At 47.3% G+C, this 18368-nt stretch overlaps 1 protein-coding gene across 1 annotated transcript; it reads right to left on the bottom strand.

The window, feature by feature from the left end:
• Positions 1–429: 429 nt before the first annotated feature.
• Positions 430–2242, bottom strand: POU4F2 (POU class 4 homeobox 2). The gene is made up of 2 exons (XM_035113181.3): positions 1976–2242; positions 430–1368 (listed from the first exon to the last, which is right to left on the bottom strand). The coding sequence occupies exons 1-2, from the start codon at positions 2240–2242 to the stop codon at positions 430–432; spliced, it is 1206 nt and encodes a 401-aa protein (XP_034969072.3).
• Between the last annotated feature and the right edge of the window lie 16126 nt (positions 2243–18368).

Genomic DNA, 18368 nt, shown 5'->3' on the forward strand with positions numbered 1-18368 from the left:
GAAAAATAGCTGCAAAGGGTACTCTTACATCTGAACAAAGACGATGTCTTTAAGAATAAAAACAACTCTTACTTGATACGTCTTCGGTCCTTTATAAAGATTTCTTATCTGCTTTCACACAATCAGTCTGTCTTTGATGCCTGCTCAAAAAGTCTGAGCTTTCAAGTCCAATGATTTCTGCTGCCAGCTTTCTCAACTTGACAGTTTACTTCTCCAGTCAAAGTCTCTCTCTCTGTCTGTCTGTCTCTCTCTCTGTGTGTGTGTGTGTTTGTCTCAGTCTGACCCTCTTGATGAACTCTGGCCTCTTCCTTTCTCTTCCGGAAATAGAAGGAGAAAAGTCTCCTTGAAATGTTAGTGTTTACTTATTATTTTACTTTTCTGGGTCTTTTTTTATTTAAAAAATTCTAAGCAGAAAGGTTTCCAAAGATTCTAAATCCCAGCGGAATATTTCATCCGTTTCTGCTTCTGTCTCTGGTTACAGAACCAGACCCGAACCACGTTCTTCTTGAGGTCTAATTTCTCCGCGATGGCCGCTATTTTTTCCGAGGAAGGACGCGGCTGGATGGCGAAGTAGGCTTCCAGGGACCTCTTTTCCGGAGCCGCGATAGAAGTGCGTTTCCTCTTCTTCTCTGCCCCGTTGAAGAGCTCCGGCTTGGTGAGCTTCTCCCGGTGCGATTTCTCCGCCTCTTCCAGCCAGGCTTGTAGGATGGGCTTGAGGGCGATCATGTTGTTATGGGACAAGGTGAGCGACTCAAACCTGCAGATGGTGCTTTGGCTTAGGGATCCCACGCCGGGGATCTTGAGGTTCGCCAGGGCCGAACCCACGTCCGCTTGGGTCACCCCCAGCTTGATCCTCCTCTGCTTGAACCGCTCGGCAAAGGCTTCCAAGTCCCGCGGGTCCGCGTCCACGTCGCTCATGCAGCCCATGTGCGAGGGCAGCCCGTGGGCGTGGGCCATGCTGAGAGCCGCCTGGTGCATGGGGTTCATGCTGGCCATGTGGGGAGCGTGGCCCGGCGTGGAGACCACCGAGCCGTCGGGGCCCGTCATGGCACCCAGCGCCAGCCCCGGCGTGATGTGTTCCAAAAGCTCCCCTTCCAGCGCCTGGTGGGGTTGGTGGTGGTGGTGATGGTGGTGGTGGTGATGGTGGCTCCCGGACAGGGCTGAGGGGTGGGAGATGGGCACCGAGGAGGAGGAGGCGGCCGACGTGCAAGGGATGGTGTTCATGGTGTGGTAGGTGGCGTCGGGCTTGAAGGGGCTGTGGTGCGGCGGGTGGTGGTGGTGGCTCTTGCCGGGCGAGACGATGTCCACCGCAGCCAGGGCTTCTGCGCGGGCCAGCAGGCTCTCGTCCAGACCGCCGAAGATGTTGCTCTGCAATTGCAAATAGAAGGCACACATTACTGCTGCCAAGAGGGAATTCGCCTCCTTGCTCCTCGGGGTGCCATCCGAGGCAGCCCAGCCCTGCTCAGAGAGAGAGACAGAGAGAGAGACAGAGAGAGCTAGAAAGAGGGAAATGAGGAGAGAGAGAGAGAGAAAGAGAGAAAGAGGAGAGAAGAGAGATAGAAATAGGGAAAGAGAGAGAGCTGGAAAGAGGGAGAGAAATGGAAAAAGAAAGGTATGGAAAAAGGGAGGGAGAGAGGCAGAGAAGAAGAAGAGGGACGAAAGAAAGAAGGAAAGAGAAAGTGGGAAAGGAAGGAGGGCAGAAAGAAGCAGGAGGGCAGTCAGGCAACTCTCTCTCTCTCTCTCTCTCTCTGACGCTCACCATCACCCCCTACCCCCAGCCCGGCTCGGCAGCAGCATCGCAGGTCGTAAAAATTCATGGCAGCCCCTTGGAAGACTGCGCTGAGTTTGGGGAGGGCGGGAGGCGCGCGGGGCTGATTTGCTGCCTGGCCATGAAATAAACATGCCGGCCCCTAGGCTGCCCCGTTTCAACCCTTCCCGCCCGGCTCCCTCACTCGGGAGCGACGGAGCGACCTACCGGCGGGGTGGGCAGGCAGGCGCGGCGCAGGGCCTCCGAGGTGCTGTTGCTGCTGGTGGTGCTGCTGGGCGCGCTGCTGCGCCCGCCCCCGCTGCCGGCGTTAGAGATGCTGGGCGAGCTGGCCGACGGCACGGAGGCGGCCGCCGACGAGGTGCACGGCGACGAGGAGTGCAGGGCCGAGTACTTGGCCTCGTGGAGGCCGCCGCCGCCACCACCTCCGTGCGCCATGCCGAAGGGCTGCTTGCTGTTGAGCGACATCATCATCATGGTGGCCGGCGGGGTGGGGAGCAGCCAGGAGCCGGCGGGAAACGCGAAGAGGCGAAGAGGCGGGAAAAGGCGCGAGGAGAAGTTGCTGCCTCAGCGGCCGCCGCCACCGCCCCGTCGGACTGAGGCGCCTCGCCGGCTCTCGCGTCCTGTGCTTGCCCCTTCGGCGAAGCCTCTTCCTCTCGCCACTCCCCGCCGTCAAACTGCCCCCTCAGCCGCCTCGCCGCTGGCTTTTTACTCGCCTTGCCCCCCCTCTCGCTGCCTTGTCACTAGGACCCCCCCAACTCTTTGGGGAAAGTCCCTTCCCTTCCTCCTCCTCCTCCTGCCCCTTCCCTGCTAGTCCTCCTTGCCTGCCTTCCTCTCCTCTCCTCAGCGCCCCTCCTTCTCCTCCCCAGCGCCTCCCCCTGAAGCGCCAGAGCCCCCCTTGTCCCGCCCGCCCTCCGCTGCTCCCGGCGCCCCAAGAAGCCCGCTCCCCGCCCAGCCTAGCCTCCCTCAGCTTGGAGCCCCGGCAGCTGTTGCTCAAACTGGAGCAAGAGCCCCGAAGCGCTGCCTTCTTTCTTCGCCGCCGGCTTCCCCTCCCTGCCCGCCCAGCAGCAAAAAGGGGGGGAAATGCTGGAGGAGCGCTCTAGCCTCGCCCTATTGTTCCTTCCTCGGCGGCTGGGACGCCGCCTCAGCGTTGGGCTGCAGCACACCTTGGCCTGGCAGGTGCCTAGCGCGAGCAAGCGAGACCTCCGAGTAACTGGGCTGAGCGAGTCTTTCTGTCTCCCTCTGTTTCTCTCTGCTCGTCGCCCATTGGACGCGGGCGAAGCCGGGGCTGACAGGGCGAGACGCATGCGTCCTGCGAGAGAGCGTGCGCGTGCGACTGCCGAGCAAGGGGCTGGTGGAACGCGAGGAGGAAGCTCGGGGAGGGAGACGGAGGTGGGAGCGAGGGATTGTTTTAGGTGTGTGTGTGTGTGTGTGTGTGTGTGTGAGAGAGAGAGAGAGAGAGAGAGAGAGAGAGAGAGAGAGAGAGAGAGAGAGAGAGAGAGAGAGAGAGAGAGAGAGAGAAAGAATGTTAAGAGGGACCTGAAAGGGATATAATCACAAATATGTTGGCAGGATAATGTGTGGAGAGGAGAAGGAAAATGTGTGTGTGAGGGAACACGGTGTGGAAAAGTGCGAGAGAAAATGTCCTGTGGAGAACAAGTGAGGGAGACCTAGTTGTTGGAGAGAGCGGGGGTCCCCGTGAGGCCACGTCGTGGTCCTTTCTGTGGGGCTGAAAGACGGAGGAGAGAGCGGACTGTTTCGAAGCATGGCAGAATGTGTGTGTATTTGTGTCTCTGTGAGAGAGAGATGTGGATTGAACTTTACTGTCCTGGGAGGTGAGCTCTGTGGTTTCGGATAAAAGTGTTTACTATAGTTGTATGTAGATGACATATTTGATCGCGCTTTTTTCTGCCTCTGTGCGGAGTCCATAGAGCAGTGCTGTGAATGTGTGTGTGAATATAATCTAACGTATCTATCTCCCTTGGCTTGTGTTTATACAGTACGTTGAGGCAGCTCCCTGGTAGGGGCTGTTGCAATGTTGTCGCGAGGGGGGTGGGGAGAGACAAGTCTGTCCATCCTTCTTCTTCCACGAGGCGGAGAGAGCGAAGGGAAGGAGGGGTCTGGAAAATGGTGAAATCCTTTCCCTTCGAGTTATTATCATTCATTAGCCACCGCGGAGTGGGGGGGCAGTTTGCCCAGAGAGACTTCACTGCGCAGGTGCAGCAGGAGGACACGCCACGCCACACATCCGCTACCCCAGAGACTGACTGGCACAACTCCCCTGAGTTGCCGCTGGCGCCTGGTTTCTATCCTACCGCGGTGGCTCTTGGGAATTGGAATCCTGCCGCTCTCCTCCTCCTCCTCCGAAGTGGGCGCGTGCCAGAGGGTGGTGCCGTTGCCTCCCCTCGGTCGCTCCCCCGCACCGTCACCTTTGTTTGCCGTTTCCTGCGTCGCGCTCTGCAGGCTGGATGGAGCTGCCCGCCTCCAGGGGCCAGGCGCTGCGGGAGAAGGAGCTGCTTGCTGGAGGGGGTGCGAAGGGCGGGGCAGAGCAGAGCCTGGGACCAGCTGATGGCTCTGGTCCCTGCCAGCCAACAGCCTGTCTGTCTCTCTCGTGCCATTGCTTTTCCGCTTGGCCTCATGCAGGAGTTCCACGTGGGATTTCCACGGGTGCCATGGGCCTCTCCAGGCTAAAGTGACACTAGGGGGAGGAGATGCCCCGAAATGTTCAGACCATCCTCCTCTTTCATCTCTTGCAATCCGGCATCTTAGTGCCACCCAAAGCCGCATGATGGGCTCAGTTCTGAGACCAGCCAGTTCCTTGGCTCTGTCAGTTTTATGATGGATGGGTTTCATATTTAAAAAATATATATATAGGTGTGGGTGGGTGTGTAAAAGAGGGGGAGAGGCTGCTGAGTGACTTTTTTCAATACAGCTGGCCCTTTTGTGTGCCTTAATTTTACACTTGGCGGCTCCAGCAGGTTTCTCACCCCAAACGATAGGCTTTGTAATTTTCAGGGAAATAATAATAATAAAAATAAAAATCCATTGTATCAGCTCTCACTGTCGCCAGCTCAGAGAAATGAAATAAATCAAAGTTAAAAGCTTGAGTATCATTTAATTATTGTGCGAACAGCGCTTGGAAAGGAGTGGAACAACATCTCTAAACAAATTATGGCCGGGCCAGGAAGGAATTATTAGATTGAAATTTCATTTAGGCTCGGGAGACACAGCGCTTCAATATGTAATCTGTTATGCCTCATCTGATTTGTATGCTTAATTCAGCTTGACGAATTTATTAGTTTTCATAATAGTAAAAAAAAAAAGGCAAACCACGGAGCAGCACTATGGGCTAATGCATTGTGTGTACTATAAATTGTATGTAACCGTTGAAAGGCTGAAGTCTATAGAAATCTTTTATTAATGGCAACATAGAAAGGGAGCAGATTCTTGCAAGCCTTTAAGGAGTTCGTGTCAGACCTCCACAGGGCTGTCTCGGTAGGCCATTAACATATCGTCATACTAATTAGGCTACTTCATCAGTGATATAATTTCAAACTTTAAATTATGTTCTAATTAACAAGGGTTGTCCAATTTGCTTAATCTTCAAAAGGCTTTTGGCTTGTCTAATTAGTCTAAACTATTGAGCATCTCAAACGCCTAATAAAAAGATCTGTAGATAATATTTTTGTATTTTCATTGAAAAGTTTACAAGGGACAGTTGAAGGGCAGAGGTGGAAAGCTGGTTTCTCTAGCCATCAGCCATTGGACTGGCCAGTCATATTCCATATTCGTGTTACAGGTAGAGGAATCCTAAGCAGGCAATAGCTGTTTAACATTGCATTTCGGGATACTATTGAAAATAAAAAACAAAGGCTGAGGACAATTATGCTTCCCACAAATCAGCCAAATAGACCTCAAATCAAATTATCTTCTAATTTTCTAACAGATAATTAACAGGGCATTCTCAATTTAGTACTTAGCTCTCAAGTGAACTTTGAGTTTAAAAACCCTCTTTTAAAAATATTTAACCCCCTGTATTGGGTTTAATTACTTGCACTAGTTGTTTTAATGTATGCTGTCACATGGGAGAACTGAGAATGCATATCGTTAATATGAATTAATCTTGATTTTAATAGCAACTGACAACTGATCTCCAAAATGCTAAACACTTGTCACCACTTCCTATGGTAAATAAGGGATTATAATATATTAATGAAATAAAGGGAACACTCGTGAAATAAGTGGGCAAACTTTGTTTGGTGCTACGTTTAGCTAAGATTATTTAAACACTGCAGTCTCCAAGGCCTCCTTTTCCAAAGGTCTGGGCAGAAGGGAAATTACCAAATCCGCGATACTAATGTAGATTAGTCATTCACGCTCTTTTCAGCAAAACCTTCTCCCCTCAACAGTATGCGACCTATATTGTCTGCTATCCTGTGTATAGTTGTGGGGACAAATCCTACTGAAGCAAATGAGACTTAAGCTGCCCAATTCTGCTGGGGAATGGAATTCTTGTCATTAAACAGAGATTCGTCTGTAGTTCTGATATGTAGCTATAAACCCCTTTTTCTCCGTGAGAAAACAGATAGAAACAAACAAACAAACAAAAAACCCAAGTCACCATTCATATAGTTTCCTTCAAGCCCACGTGACAAAAGTCAGGCAAAAGCGGACAACGTAAACAAGGTGCTAACCTTGCAAACATTTTAAAATCTATTAGTCACCACAAAATACTCTGGAACAGATGCGCACCAGATAATGTTATGTAGTTTGCGCTTTGACCTCTGTGAAAGGGTCGAGCCCTGACTCCTGGCCTCTCTAAGATCAGTGGGAAATTGTTCGTTGGATGGGATGTCAAATGCTTGGGAAAGGTTCTCTTGGATAGTCATGAGAAAACAGAGTTGTAGGAGAATTCGGGGGTCTAAAGAGGGGACTGTTGTCTCATCATGAATCTGATTGGGGTTGAACTGACGACGTATCCACGACTTAACAATTTGCCTTCCAAAAGGAATATGTTGTTCTGCATGTTGAAGATGTTATTGTTTTTAAACCCCAAGCAGGAAATTAGGTTGGGTTCCCCACATCAGAGAGTCCTTGGGCGCTTCTGGATTTGGAGGCCTCTTTGTCTAACAGCAGCTTCTGCCACGGACTGGCCTCAGACAGATGTGAAATGCAGCTGTCCCAGAGCAGCGTCAAGCCCTCGGGTACCAGCGCAAGGCTGCCTTCGCGAGCCTTCCAAAGCCATTAGTCTTCCTGCAGGCTCTGCGCACAAATGGACTTGCCTAAATAAAATTAGAGTCCCCCTTTCATTGCCTGACCCACGCAGACATCTGGGGAGAAATCACTGTCGCCTCTCATGTATCCCTGCTCTGATTTATGATTAAAATTTAAAGCAACGCATTCATATTTTACCGAACCTAATGCGCCAGATGAAATTTTAATCCATTAAGATGCAGGCTATACTTTAGGAAGCTCTGCCTTTGTTTTTCAGCAAGGAATAGAGAGTTCGGTTATGACTAGGGCAGTTATTTATCGAAAATGCCGCTGCCCGATTGTCCGATGCCCTCCCTGTTTTATATTAATGAACACACATTGCTTAGCACCTCCATTTCATTTTAGTGCACGGGAATGTTCGTCTGGCGCTGCCTCCCCCCACCCCGCTCAGCCCGGCTTTCCCGGTCAACAAACCTGCTCTGAGATGATTTATTCAAATAATTTGCTCATTTTCTTTGCCTAACACCGACAATCCTATGGGGAGGAATGTTGCGCGGCACGGCTGCCAGGTGATGACAGTTACTGTCTGGTGAAAGAGTCGGAGCTGCGCTCGGAAGTCTCTGCCTGACGTGAGGGAGAACTTTGGAAGGAGTCAGGACCCTGGACAGCGCAGTGCTCTCTTCCTATTGGCAAATGCGAAATGAGAGCAAATAAGCTGCGCACCGCCTTCCAACCCGCAGGAGATCCGTCGCGCTCCATCCTTTCCTTGCGCGCGCGCGCACAAAACATAAACAGGAGTAATCCTGAAGAGAACCACCTCGCCCAACACGCCGGTTCACGCTGAGGCCAGAAGCATCCTCTCAAGGTGCTGTTACCTGAAGACACCTTGGAATATTAAACTAGCACCGAGTGGAGCTTGTTCAGGTCAAGTGTTGCCTCGCAGGATACTAACAGCTAACACAGCCGAGATCGAGAAAACAGGAATGGGCTGTTCGTTGTCTGTTCTGCTGCTTCTGCATGGAAATCCGAAGGCTTGCTTAGAATAGCCCCCCGCTTCCTATTGAGAACCTGCGATTTGAACGGGACTTGGAGAGGTCCGAGTTCAAGTTCATAGTTGAGCATTGGGTCCACTGGAGGTTCCAGGGCAGGTCATCCCCCCCTTTTACAAGTAGGAAATGGTCAACGAGGCGGGGGGGGGGGACTTGGCTCAAGTTTGAACTTTTTTTCTGCCATAAACTTTTTGGGCAGCCGTGGGAAGAGCCACAAAGTGTGAGTCTCGGAGCACCTGCTGATAAATGGGTATAATAGCGATCTATTTCACAGACTTTCTGGGAAGGTTTTGAAGACGTTGCGAAGCAGTTACACCCACATTAATTATGCACATTCACTCGGATTCAAGTCCCACTGGGTTCAAAGGAAGTGTGTTTAGGATTGCAGCCTAAGTCTGCAGTTCTAATCTATGCAGGCTTCCTTGGCTGTAAACTTGGCCCCGGTGGGGCTTCCGAATAAACATGCATAGGATTGCACTGCACAGCTGTAGTCCCACGCACAGTTACTTGGGACTGTGTCCGACTGAATTCAGTGCAGCGGGTTACTTTTGAGAAAACATAGTATCAGATTGTAAAGTGCCAAATAAGGAATAAATTCTGCTAATATTTAATCTATGCTGAAATCCGTAATGATTAGTCTCCCTGGACAGAGTTCAGATTACTGAAATTATTTTGCCATCTCTAAACACTGACGAGTTCACCTGTGACTCCTCATGCCTACCTTCTCAAATTGCAGCCAAAATCCAGGTATGAAGGACCAAACACCGCCCCCCCCTTCCTGAGCAAATTGCCCTATATGCACCTTTGCCATATTCAACGTTTACGGCGTCCTCCTGTTGACTTTTGCCCTGAAGCAAGTTCCTCCGAGTTCAGAGGCGTCCTCACGGTCGAAGCTGAATGAATCCCTTACCAGGGGCGGGGCAGTGAGAGCGGTGTGCCCTGATGACTTTCCCCTGGCGGGTGAATGTACCTTTCCCGAAGTTAAGTCAAGTCACGAAATCAAACTTAAAGCACGGAACAATCAATGAAGCTTTTTTGCAATCCGTGGCGCCTTGTGCTTCCTGGCACTAACAGAAATGCAAGAAATCGAAACTTAATTACTTGAAAGAAATCCAGAAATCCCTCTGCATAATTTATCCGGGAGTTCTGGGGAGAGTTTGCGTTGAATTGTATGCATTTAAACTTGGTTCTCTCTCTCTCTCTCTCTCTCTCTCTCTCTCTCACACACACACACACGCTGGATTCGTAAACTGCTCATTACTGGACTTCATTCTAAATCTTAGGGAGTACCTACATGCTCTTGTTTACGGAGCCATTTAGCACTTGACTAAGTATTTCTCACCGATAACTAAAGGATAAAATAAAAGTGATTTTTAAACAGAGGACACCCCCGCTGCCGCGGCCACCACCAAATATATGGTTCTTCCCTATGCTGGAATTTCAGTTTAGCCGCAAGTCTGTTTTACTTGTTCTTCTTGGCAGCCGTTTCATTTGCTTAGGAATTCGACAGGGAGTGAGACGGTCTAAATACATCGAAACGGTTCCGAGGATGGAGAAGTCAGACTGCTGGGCAGTGCAAGCTTTAGAGTTCCAAAGAAGTCTTCCGTAGAACAGAATAAGAACCAATTTTGTTTGACTAGAAAGCTCGCTGCCCTGCGAAACACAGTGGGCTCCTTTGAACCCCCTTCTGACTTTCTGGCATTCTGGATATCCCTGAGGCTCTGCCTCAGTGGGAGTTTGGTGGTGGTGACTGGGAGTTTCGAAGCTTGCAAGAGAGCGACCAGTACCTTCTTTTGGACTATGGAAAGAAAACCATCAAACCGGTGCTATGAGCTGGAATGGGGGTTTGTGTATTGGTGTGTGTGTTTTAGCAGTCCCCCAAATCCCCCAGCCCCTCTTGCATTCATTAGTGGTACCCGACTATCCGCTGCTCAGAGTCACAATCCAACTTTTATGGCTCATAGAATTTGAACTGATGTTATGAAAAGATGAAAAATGCATGGGAGGGAGGGAGGGGAGAAACTCCCTGGAAACATCAAGTACATTTTTATTTAACTCACATTAGTGAAAATATAATGTAAAAAGTGAAGGGATCTAACAAAACCATTAATAATTTAAAAAATAATTAAAGATAGTCTGTCTTTACTATTCATAGCCATTCAGCACCTTAGACAAAGAAAGTGGAATATGCTTAGTGTGAGAGGGATGTGAGCAAACTGCTAATCAGGAATCAGGTAGAAACAGTGATTGCCCTGCTTCTCTAAGAGATGCAGAGGAGAGAAGGGACTGTCTTGTATTGGCCTTGTTTCTGTAGGTGAAGATGCATTCTGGATTCCTAGTTGTATGAACCTTTCCAGTAAGCTGTTACCCACATTTCAATCACTCCATAAGCCCTGGTCTCATCCATGGAGGGAGCACATCAATACTGACATTGCTGCATTGCTGTCATTTTTTACCCACTGAGTTTCCTTACCCACTGATTTTCCTTACCCACCATAAATTTCCTTATAGAAAAGTAGCCCTGACAACATGAACAATGCATATAGTGCTCCCATCATTCTCCTTTGGATGTAGACTTTTTCCTACAAGAATTATTCTCTGTGAATTTGTACTGTGCAAAAACTACCCACAAAGTGATTTGGGCATTGAATTGGAGAAAAGTGGAAAGGGTAGTGATGGTCACCAACTTGGGCGGCTTCATAAGAAGATCAGATGAATTCATGGAATATACAAGCCATAATGTCTGCTTTCTACTTCCACTGCCAGAGACAATATGGCTTTGAATAACCATGCTTAGAACCATGGGTGGGAAGAATGCTGTAGCATTCAGGTCCTGCTTGTGAGCTTCCCACTGGGGCAACTAGTTGGCCACTGTGAGAACAGGATGCTAGCTAGACCAGATGGTCTCCTTTGGCCTGATGCACCATGACTCTTCCTGATTTCTTATGGTGAGGTATCCCATATGTCAAGGTGGACAAGTCCTACAGTCTCTTATTCCTGCTTAATCTCTCTCCCTCAAACCTGGCATAATATAGTTCTGCATTAGGGAAAACCCAAAGCACCAAGGGAAACTTGAGATCTTTTAGACTGGTGGGAAGTGAAGAACCTGCCACCCTAATTCATTTGTGATATATCTCAGTTGATGAGAGGGTCAGGACAATCCTTCCAATTCATCTGCTATGTGTCAGGCAGATGTGTCAGTCAATCAGTGTAAAGGGAGAGAACAGAGCATCACTCCTCCAAATTCTGGAGATATAGAACCTCTCTTTATACTGAGTGGATGGGAAGATCCAATAAGTGTGGGTTTCTCTTGGATTGGATCAGGCCAATGGCCCATCTAGTTCAACAAATTCAAAATACAGCATTTGTGTGCAGGGAGTATGTACTAAGAAGTAGCTTCTTACCTGTTTTGCCAATATATATAATATTTGACTCTGTAATCTAATTAACTCCCCATGCATTTATTTATTTCATTTATTTCTACTATGTTTCTAAGGCACCCGTGATCCATCAGCGTAAACACAGGCAATATAGCTGAGGATTCCTTTGAACATACCCAACATGCCAATCTCTTTTAGTTAACATAGGTCTGGGCAGTGTCAAGGCATGGATGAAACAAAGACAGAACAAGGTGCTATTTTACTTGGAATTGTTCCGCTTTTAAACTGTTCATCATAACAGTCTGGGACCCAGGTGGCGCTGTGGTTAAACCACTGAGCCTAGGGCTTGCTGATCAGAAGGTCAGCGGTTCGAATCCCTGTGACGGGGTGAGCTCCCATTGCTAGGTCCCAGCTCCTGCCAACCTAGCAGTTCGAAAGCACATCAAAGTGCAAGTAGATAAATAGGGACCGCTCCGGCGGGAAGGTAAACGGCGTTTCCATGTGCTGCTCTGGTTTGCCAGAAGCGGCTTTGTCATGCTGGCCACATGACCTGGAAGCTATACGCCGGCTCCCTCGGCCAATAATGCGAGATGAGCGTGCAACCCCAGAGTCGGTCACGACTGGACCTAATGGTCAGGGGTCCCTTTACTTTTACCTTACCATAACAGTCTAGTGAATCTGGCAATACCAAAAGACAGGTTAGGCCGAGGAATTATTTAGATTGTATGTGTGTCCACTGCTTGGAGTTGCAACTCCAGCATGACAGATGAGACAACAAATAGCAGAGGGATAAACTGAGCTACCATTGGGGGCAGATGTTGTGCATCAGCCCTCTTCCACCAGTGCTCAGATTGCATGATTATGTTGCTTATCAGCACTCTGCTGACAGCAAATCAACCTGCAGGCTTTTGTTGTGTAGACACAGCATAAGAAGATGCTTGCTGGACCTAGGGGCCATCCAGAATGGTACCCTGTTTCCAACTGCAGTCAATCAGAAACTTCAAATGCACAAGGTGGGTATGACGGTGGCAGTCCTACCATTATTGGTTCCTAAGTAACCTAGCCTTGTCTTTCTGACTTGGCATGCTCTAAACTGTAGTCACTGGGAAGTAAAGTCTATATAAGCATTCAGAAGCAAGTGAAAGGGGCATGGTTCCCACCTCCATGCCTACTTGTGCAAGCTCAACTGGAAAGATGGGGAGGGGCGTATGGTTTTTATCTTGGGTCCCCCATCCAGCCCGAGACCAAAACCATGCTCTTGATATTGTAAGCCCTCTCCCATCTATTAAGAAAACTGCCTTCTATCAGGGGCTCTTCTTTAAAGAAATCATTATTAAGCAATAATCTATAATGGTGTTCCTTTGAGCACATGGTATTTGCTCCTCCAGTGAGGAATTACAACTGTATTCAGTGTTGAGGAACTGGACTTGCTTCCAGGGGAGATGGCAGGTATTGAGCCTGGCATTTCTATTTAAACCAACCAACCAACTTTGCTCCAACATCCTCTGGCAGCATTCTGAGAAAACAGCCAAAAGTGTTACCTTAATACTTAACATTTAACCAGTCATCCCACCTACTGGGCACCCAGAGCTGGCAAATCAGGAGAAACAAATCATACACAATGTGTATGTACAGCCCCTTCGACATTCAACTCAGTTCCTAATGAATGAAATATTATTAGGTTTTGATGAATATTAACATAATTAAAAGACAGCAGAAAATAATTTTGAACATTATGGAAATCATCCATATCAGAAGGATTGAAAGTTAATTATACAGCATCACAATTACATGATTATAAGGTGATTACACTCTTCTGGAAAGTAAGTGCTTAAGGCATCCATTCCATTACAGGCGAGTCTCTTGCTTCGGTCAGTCATACAGAGCTGTTTTGTACTGTGATATGAAGCATTTCTAAACCAAACCTAATTTCACTGGTCCTAAAATTTGGTCATCACCGAAAACCAAGCACCAGGGGCCTCAGATAGATGCACAGCCTTACTTGTTCCAAAGCATCCAACAGGGAAAAGAGAACAGAGAAATTTTAAAGCCACATAAAGATGTTTTACCACACTGTGTTCCATTCAGATCAGAGATGGGCAACTTACAACCTTCTGTCTAGTTTCAGTGTGGTGTAAACACTCTCGTGGAGCCAATTTAGCACTTTTTAATTTTAAAAAAATTTTATTAGAGGTTTTCTTGGTCTACAAAAGTAATACCTTGTTTCTTTTTTAGGTTGTATAGTCTTTCTTATAAACCAGTTTTATTTGTTGTGAGACATTAGTGTTGAGTACAGTACAGTATGAGGGTGGGGGAGAGGAGGGGTGGTGTGGTGAGGCTTATATTCTTTTATATAGCATACGTGTGGGGTTTTATTTCAGCATCAACTAGGTAGGTTCTCTTTCTATTCATTTATTACATTTCCTTGGTAGTGAGAGGTATTGGGGGGGCAGGGTGTGGTTGGTTGTCTGTGGTTGTCTGCAGTGGGGTTTGTTTGCATTTGTGCGAGGGGAGGGCTTGTTGGGTCAAGTAAATCAGATTGATTTGTATGCTGTCGGTGGATTCTGGTTCTTCTCTTGTTGGGCTGTGTATGTGATAAAGGAGAACCATTCTGGGGTGAAGGCATCCTTTTCTATTTGTCCCTGTGTCAGTTTCAGTTTATTGGTTCGCTTTTCTAGTAAGGCCGTTTCCCATACAATTTGATACCATTGGTCCATGTTTACTCCTGACAGGTCTCTCTAGTGTCTGGCTATGAGGCTTCTGGCTGCTGAGAGTAGGTGGGTTATCAGCTCTGTATAATGTGAGTGGTCATTATCACCTTGGAAGGTGTTCAGTAGGGCCAGTTCTGGGGTGAGTTCTAATACCTGTTTAGTTATTTTGCATATCTCTTATACGACTGCTATCCAGAAGGGTTGGATTTTAGGGCATTCCCACCGTGTGTGGAGGTTTGTGCCTGTGGAGATGCAGCCTTTCCAACATCTTCGTGAGGTTCCTGGGCATATCAGTGCCAGTTTCCTTGGTGTTAAGTGCCACCTGTTAGTGAGTTTCAGAGTGAGTTCCCTTCTTTTGGCTGATATGGACTTAAAGGGAAGTTTAGACCACATTCTAGTCCATTGGGTGGGGTTAATTTCACAGCCTACGTGGTGCTCCCATTGTTCTTTGATTGTGTCAAGGGGGCGGGTTGTGGGATTTTGGAGCAGTATTTTGTATATTGTGGATACCATCCCTTTCCAGTGTCCCTCTGCTGTCAGAAGAAGGTTTTTGGTTAAGGGCATAGTGGTTGCTGATTTTACTGCTGGATTGTTTAAGAAGGTATGCAGTTGATGCTGTGTTAGCCAAGGTATTTGGGTGTCCCCTAGTTTGTTTTGCATTTCTTGTTTTGGTATGGGTTTGTTGTTTTTGTATAAATCTTTTAGCCAGTGTAGGCCTTTTACTTGCCAGGTTTTTATCTGGAGAATTTGTGATGCGTGTTGGAATAGTGGGTGATAGGCCAGGGGAGTTAGTGGGGATGGGGATGGGGATAGTTTGATTACTTTTCCCTTCCACGCTGTGTGAACCTGTTCTGTGTTGTGGAGACTTTATTTAGTTTGTTTTGGAGAAAAGAGGGTGTTTTCAATGGTGTCTCTCTCCAAGTGGACCCAAGTGGCTGTTTTTCAGTTCTCGTACTGTTTTGGAAAGTGCAGATTTAATAGATTCACCTTTAAATGCAAATTGAATATAATATCTGTCAGGAGTATGGGCAGGAGTCAGGCTCTGGGGCCTGTAGTGCTTTGCAGGACTGGGGCCTGCCTCAGCTTGTGCTGGAGAAGCAAGGAGTGGCCACTCAGGTGAAGACCTCAGCTGGTGCTGGAGAGGCAAGGAGTAATCACTCAGATGAGGCCACTTGATATCTCACTGCACCTGGTGGCAGGGGCTGGGAGGGATAAAAGCTCAGCATTTCCCTTCAGCTCTTAGCCACAGCAACTCTATCCCTGCCTGGTTGCCTCTGGCCTCTTGCTCCTTGGACCCTTGCCTTGCCGACGCCTTGCTCCTTGGACCCTCGCCTTGCCGACGCCTTGATCCTCGACCCTTGGACATTTGCCTTGCCGACGCCTTGCTCCTTGACTCCCAGACCTTCGCCTCTGCCTTGCTCCTTGACCCTGCGACTGCCTGCTACTGGACCCTCAGCCCTGCACCTGTTCCTGCTTCTACACCTCCATCTTGCCTCTGGTCCTGACGTCCCCAGCCAGGGCTTCAACTGCCCGCCGACCGGACCATGACAATATCTCACCCATGCCTACCTACCCTTAACAAAAAATTTTTGCCCTTCTCTGACTTAGTGTAATATTAATTTGATGCAAAACATTTTTGTTTGGTGTTGTTCTGTATTTGTGTTGGTCCAGATACAGCTTATAATCAAAACCAGTGTTTGCCAAACTTGTGCAGATATTTTGGGCTGTTTTGGAGCTAGCAGGGGGTTGAAGTCTAAAGCATCTGGAGGAAATCAGGTTGAGCCAAACAACTCTTCCATTTTGAACTAATTGAAACTATCCATTTCAATTTAATTTTTAGGTCTTATTGGCATTTTTTTTAAAAAAGAATTCAGATTCATGCTGAATTAATAGGTATCTAAGCTCTGTCAGTTGTACTGCTGGCAATATGTGTAAACACTGTTAGAGTGCTAACAATCTCTCCACATGAAGAAGCGCTAGATTTCACCAGTGTGATTAACAGCACAATATATATTGCTTTGTAGAAAAGCTAAGTATTGGCTGTTTTTGAGCTTTTACAAAGCTCCCCATGACAATTTCAAGTTCAGCAGCAGTCATGGGGAGAAAACTTTTTCTTTTTTTTCCATTAAAAAAGATTATGAAATTGGTAGGGCTTGTTCCAGAAAATGAGTTCACATTCAAAAATAAATAGATTAATAGATTTTAAAAAATGGCATAATAGACATAGTAACATCCTTGGCCTTTTCTTCTCCAGAAGAAGAATGACATGCTCTTTTATTGTCTCTTGAGACAGACGGATGCCAAAAACAATAGTAATATTATATTACAAACCTTTAAATTTATTCAACCCCCTTCATGCTGAAATGTAGGTTAGGCTTCTCAGGTTGAAAAGGAGTTTGTAATGCATTTAGAGGAGCTGCTGTTTGGAAATTTTTGTTGTGGTGGGTGATAGCTAATGCCAGTCTTACTCAGAGTAAACCCACTGAAATCAGTGGATATAAGTAACTTGTCCATCATTTTCCAAGGGCTTACTTAGTTGGGTATCTACCATTGTGTTACTGAGTACTTCTATACTTTATCTTTCTAAAAAATCTACTTTACATATTCATAGCTCGAGGCAGCTTTCAGCATTTAACAGCACAGCAAATGTTGTGCTAAATACATATGCAAGTCCACATAGAAGGAAAGCAGAGGTGCAGCGGGTGAAGTTCAAAGTGCAGAAACTCATCATGACAGCTCCCATAGCCATCCATGCTCCCAAGATGGAGAGGCAGAGGGAGAGCTGCAGGGAAGGTTTGAAACAGACAGTGGAGACATTTGGAATGTGGTGGAGAATTCTGACATTCTAGAGAACTTGTGGGGAAAACTCTAGCAAGTTTCTTCGAAGGGTACAAGATTTCTCCTGCCTGTCTTGGATGTCTCTTTGGCATGCAGCACTCTTTCTGATGTCATCCTTAGACCTCTTTTCAGGGCCAGCCCACCCTTGAGGCAAGATGAGGGCAGCAGATCCAGCGTCTCAGGAATGCCTTTACAGTGGTTTCTTGGTGAATAGGAGGCACTACTGGTCTCCTCTTACCCTTATTCCTGATGTAGATCTTTGTTCCCCACTTGATCCTTATGTTAATCTTCACTTACCCCTTGTTCCCTGGTGAGCAGGCATCATTTTGTGGTTTGCCTCAGGAACCAAAATGGTTTGGGCTGCCCCTGCCCCTTTTGACACCCAGCAAGTCTTTATGAAAAGGGACACTGATAATAAGGACTGAGAATTCTCTTGAACTACACTGTTGGGGAAGCATGTAATTTAATCTTAGTCTCTTGCTGTGGATCTGTGAATGGCATCCTTGGTTTGAAGATCAACAAGCAAGTACAGTAATACAGAGAAAGGAAGCAAAGCCCTACAGATGTTTGCTTAAATAAATTCACTTTAAGACTTAAAATGATCCTGAATATGTGAGTTGGGTAGGCTGTGATCTCATGTGAAAGAGAGGTTTTTGACGGAGGTCTGACGACCATTGGCCATGTTGGCGGGGGTCAATGGGATGTTGGAGTCCAACAACCTCTGGAGGGCCACTGGTTTCCTGTCCCTGTTATGTAAGTTTGACTGAGGAAATGTACAGAACATCAACTGCTGGGAGTTAATATGCAGTTTGTTCTGATTGTCAGTTTGGAAACTGATTGATTGCCATCAGAATTAAAACTAAAACTGTGAAGACTTGAATCCTAAGATAAGTTAAGGAAGATCATATAATAAATGTTTCCTGTTACCTTCACGCCCTTATTCTTCCTGAACAGCATCTCTGGAGGGTTGAGAGGGCCTCCTGAATAAAGCAGGATGGTGCCCAGAGGTTGCTGGGCAAGAGAGGAGAAGGAAGGGGAAAGTTCCTTCCATGAATTTTCTTAAATTAGCTTATCATCTAGAGAGTGCTAGGATATTTTGTATGTTTTGGGAGGGGTGGGGTGAAAGCACCACCCTGAACATGGGATTAATTTTGGGGTGGGGGGGTGGGGATTCTAATAATTTTTCAGAGGAAGCTGCCTTCTCTTCAAATATGAGGTATTTGAGGATTTCCCTTTCCCTATCCCTTTCCCAACAACAGAAGCCTTGCCATGGCTTCAAAGCAGGCAGCTTGGCTGTCCTTAATAGGCCATGCAATTTCATGGTGTAGTATGGTTCCCAAGAAGGCTTGTCCCTACCATTAGGCAGAGTGACACAACTGCCTTAGACCACTCACTTGGGGTATTATAAAAG

Source organism: Zootoca vivipara, chromosome Z1, assembly GCF_965207765.1.
Source record: "Zootoca vivipara chromosome Z1, rZooViv2.hap1.1, whole genome shotgun sequence".
Taxonomy (NCBI): domain Eukaryota; kingdom Metazoa; phylum Chordata; class Lepidosauria; order Squamata; family Lacertidae; genus Zootoca; species Zootoca vivipara.

Coding starts and splice junctions, on each gene's coding strand:
- POU4F2 (XM_035113181.3), bottom strand. CDS start 2,242: ATGATGATGATGTCGCTCAACAGCAAGCAGCCCTTCGGCATGGCGCAC. Junction 1,369..1,975: donor CCTGCCTGCCCACCCCGCCG/GTAGGTCGCTCC, acceptor TTGCAATTGCAG/AGCAACATCTTCGGCGGTCT.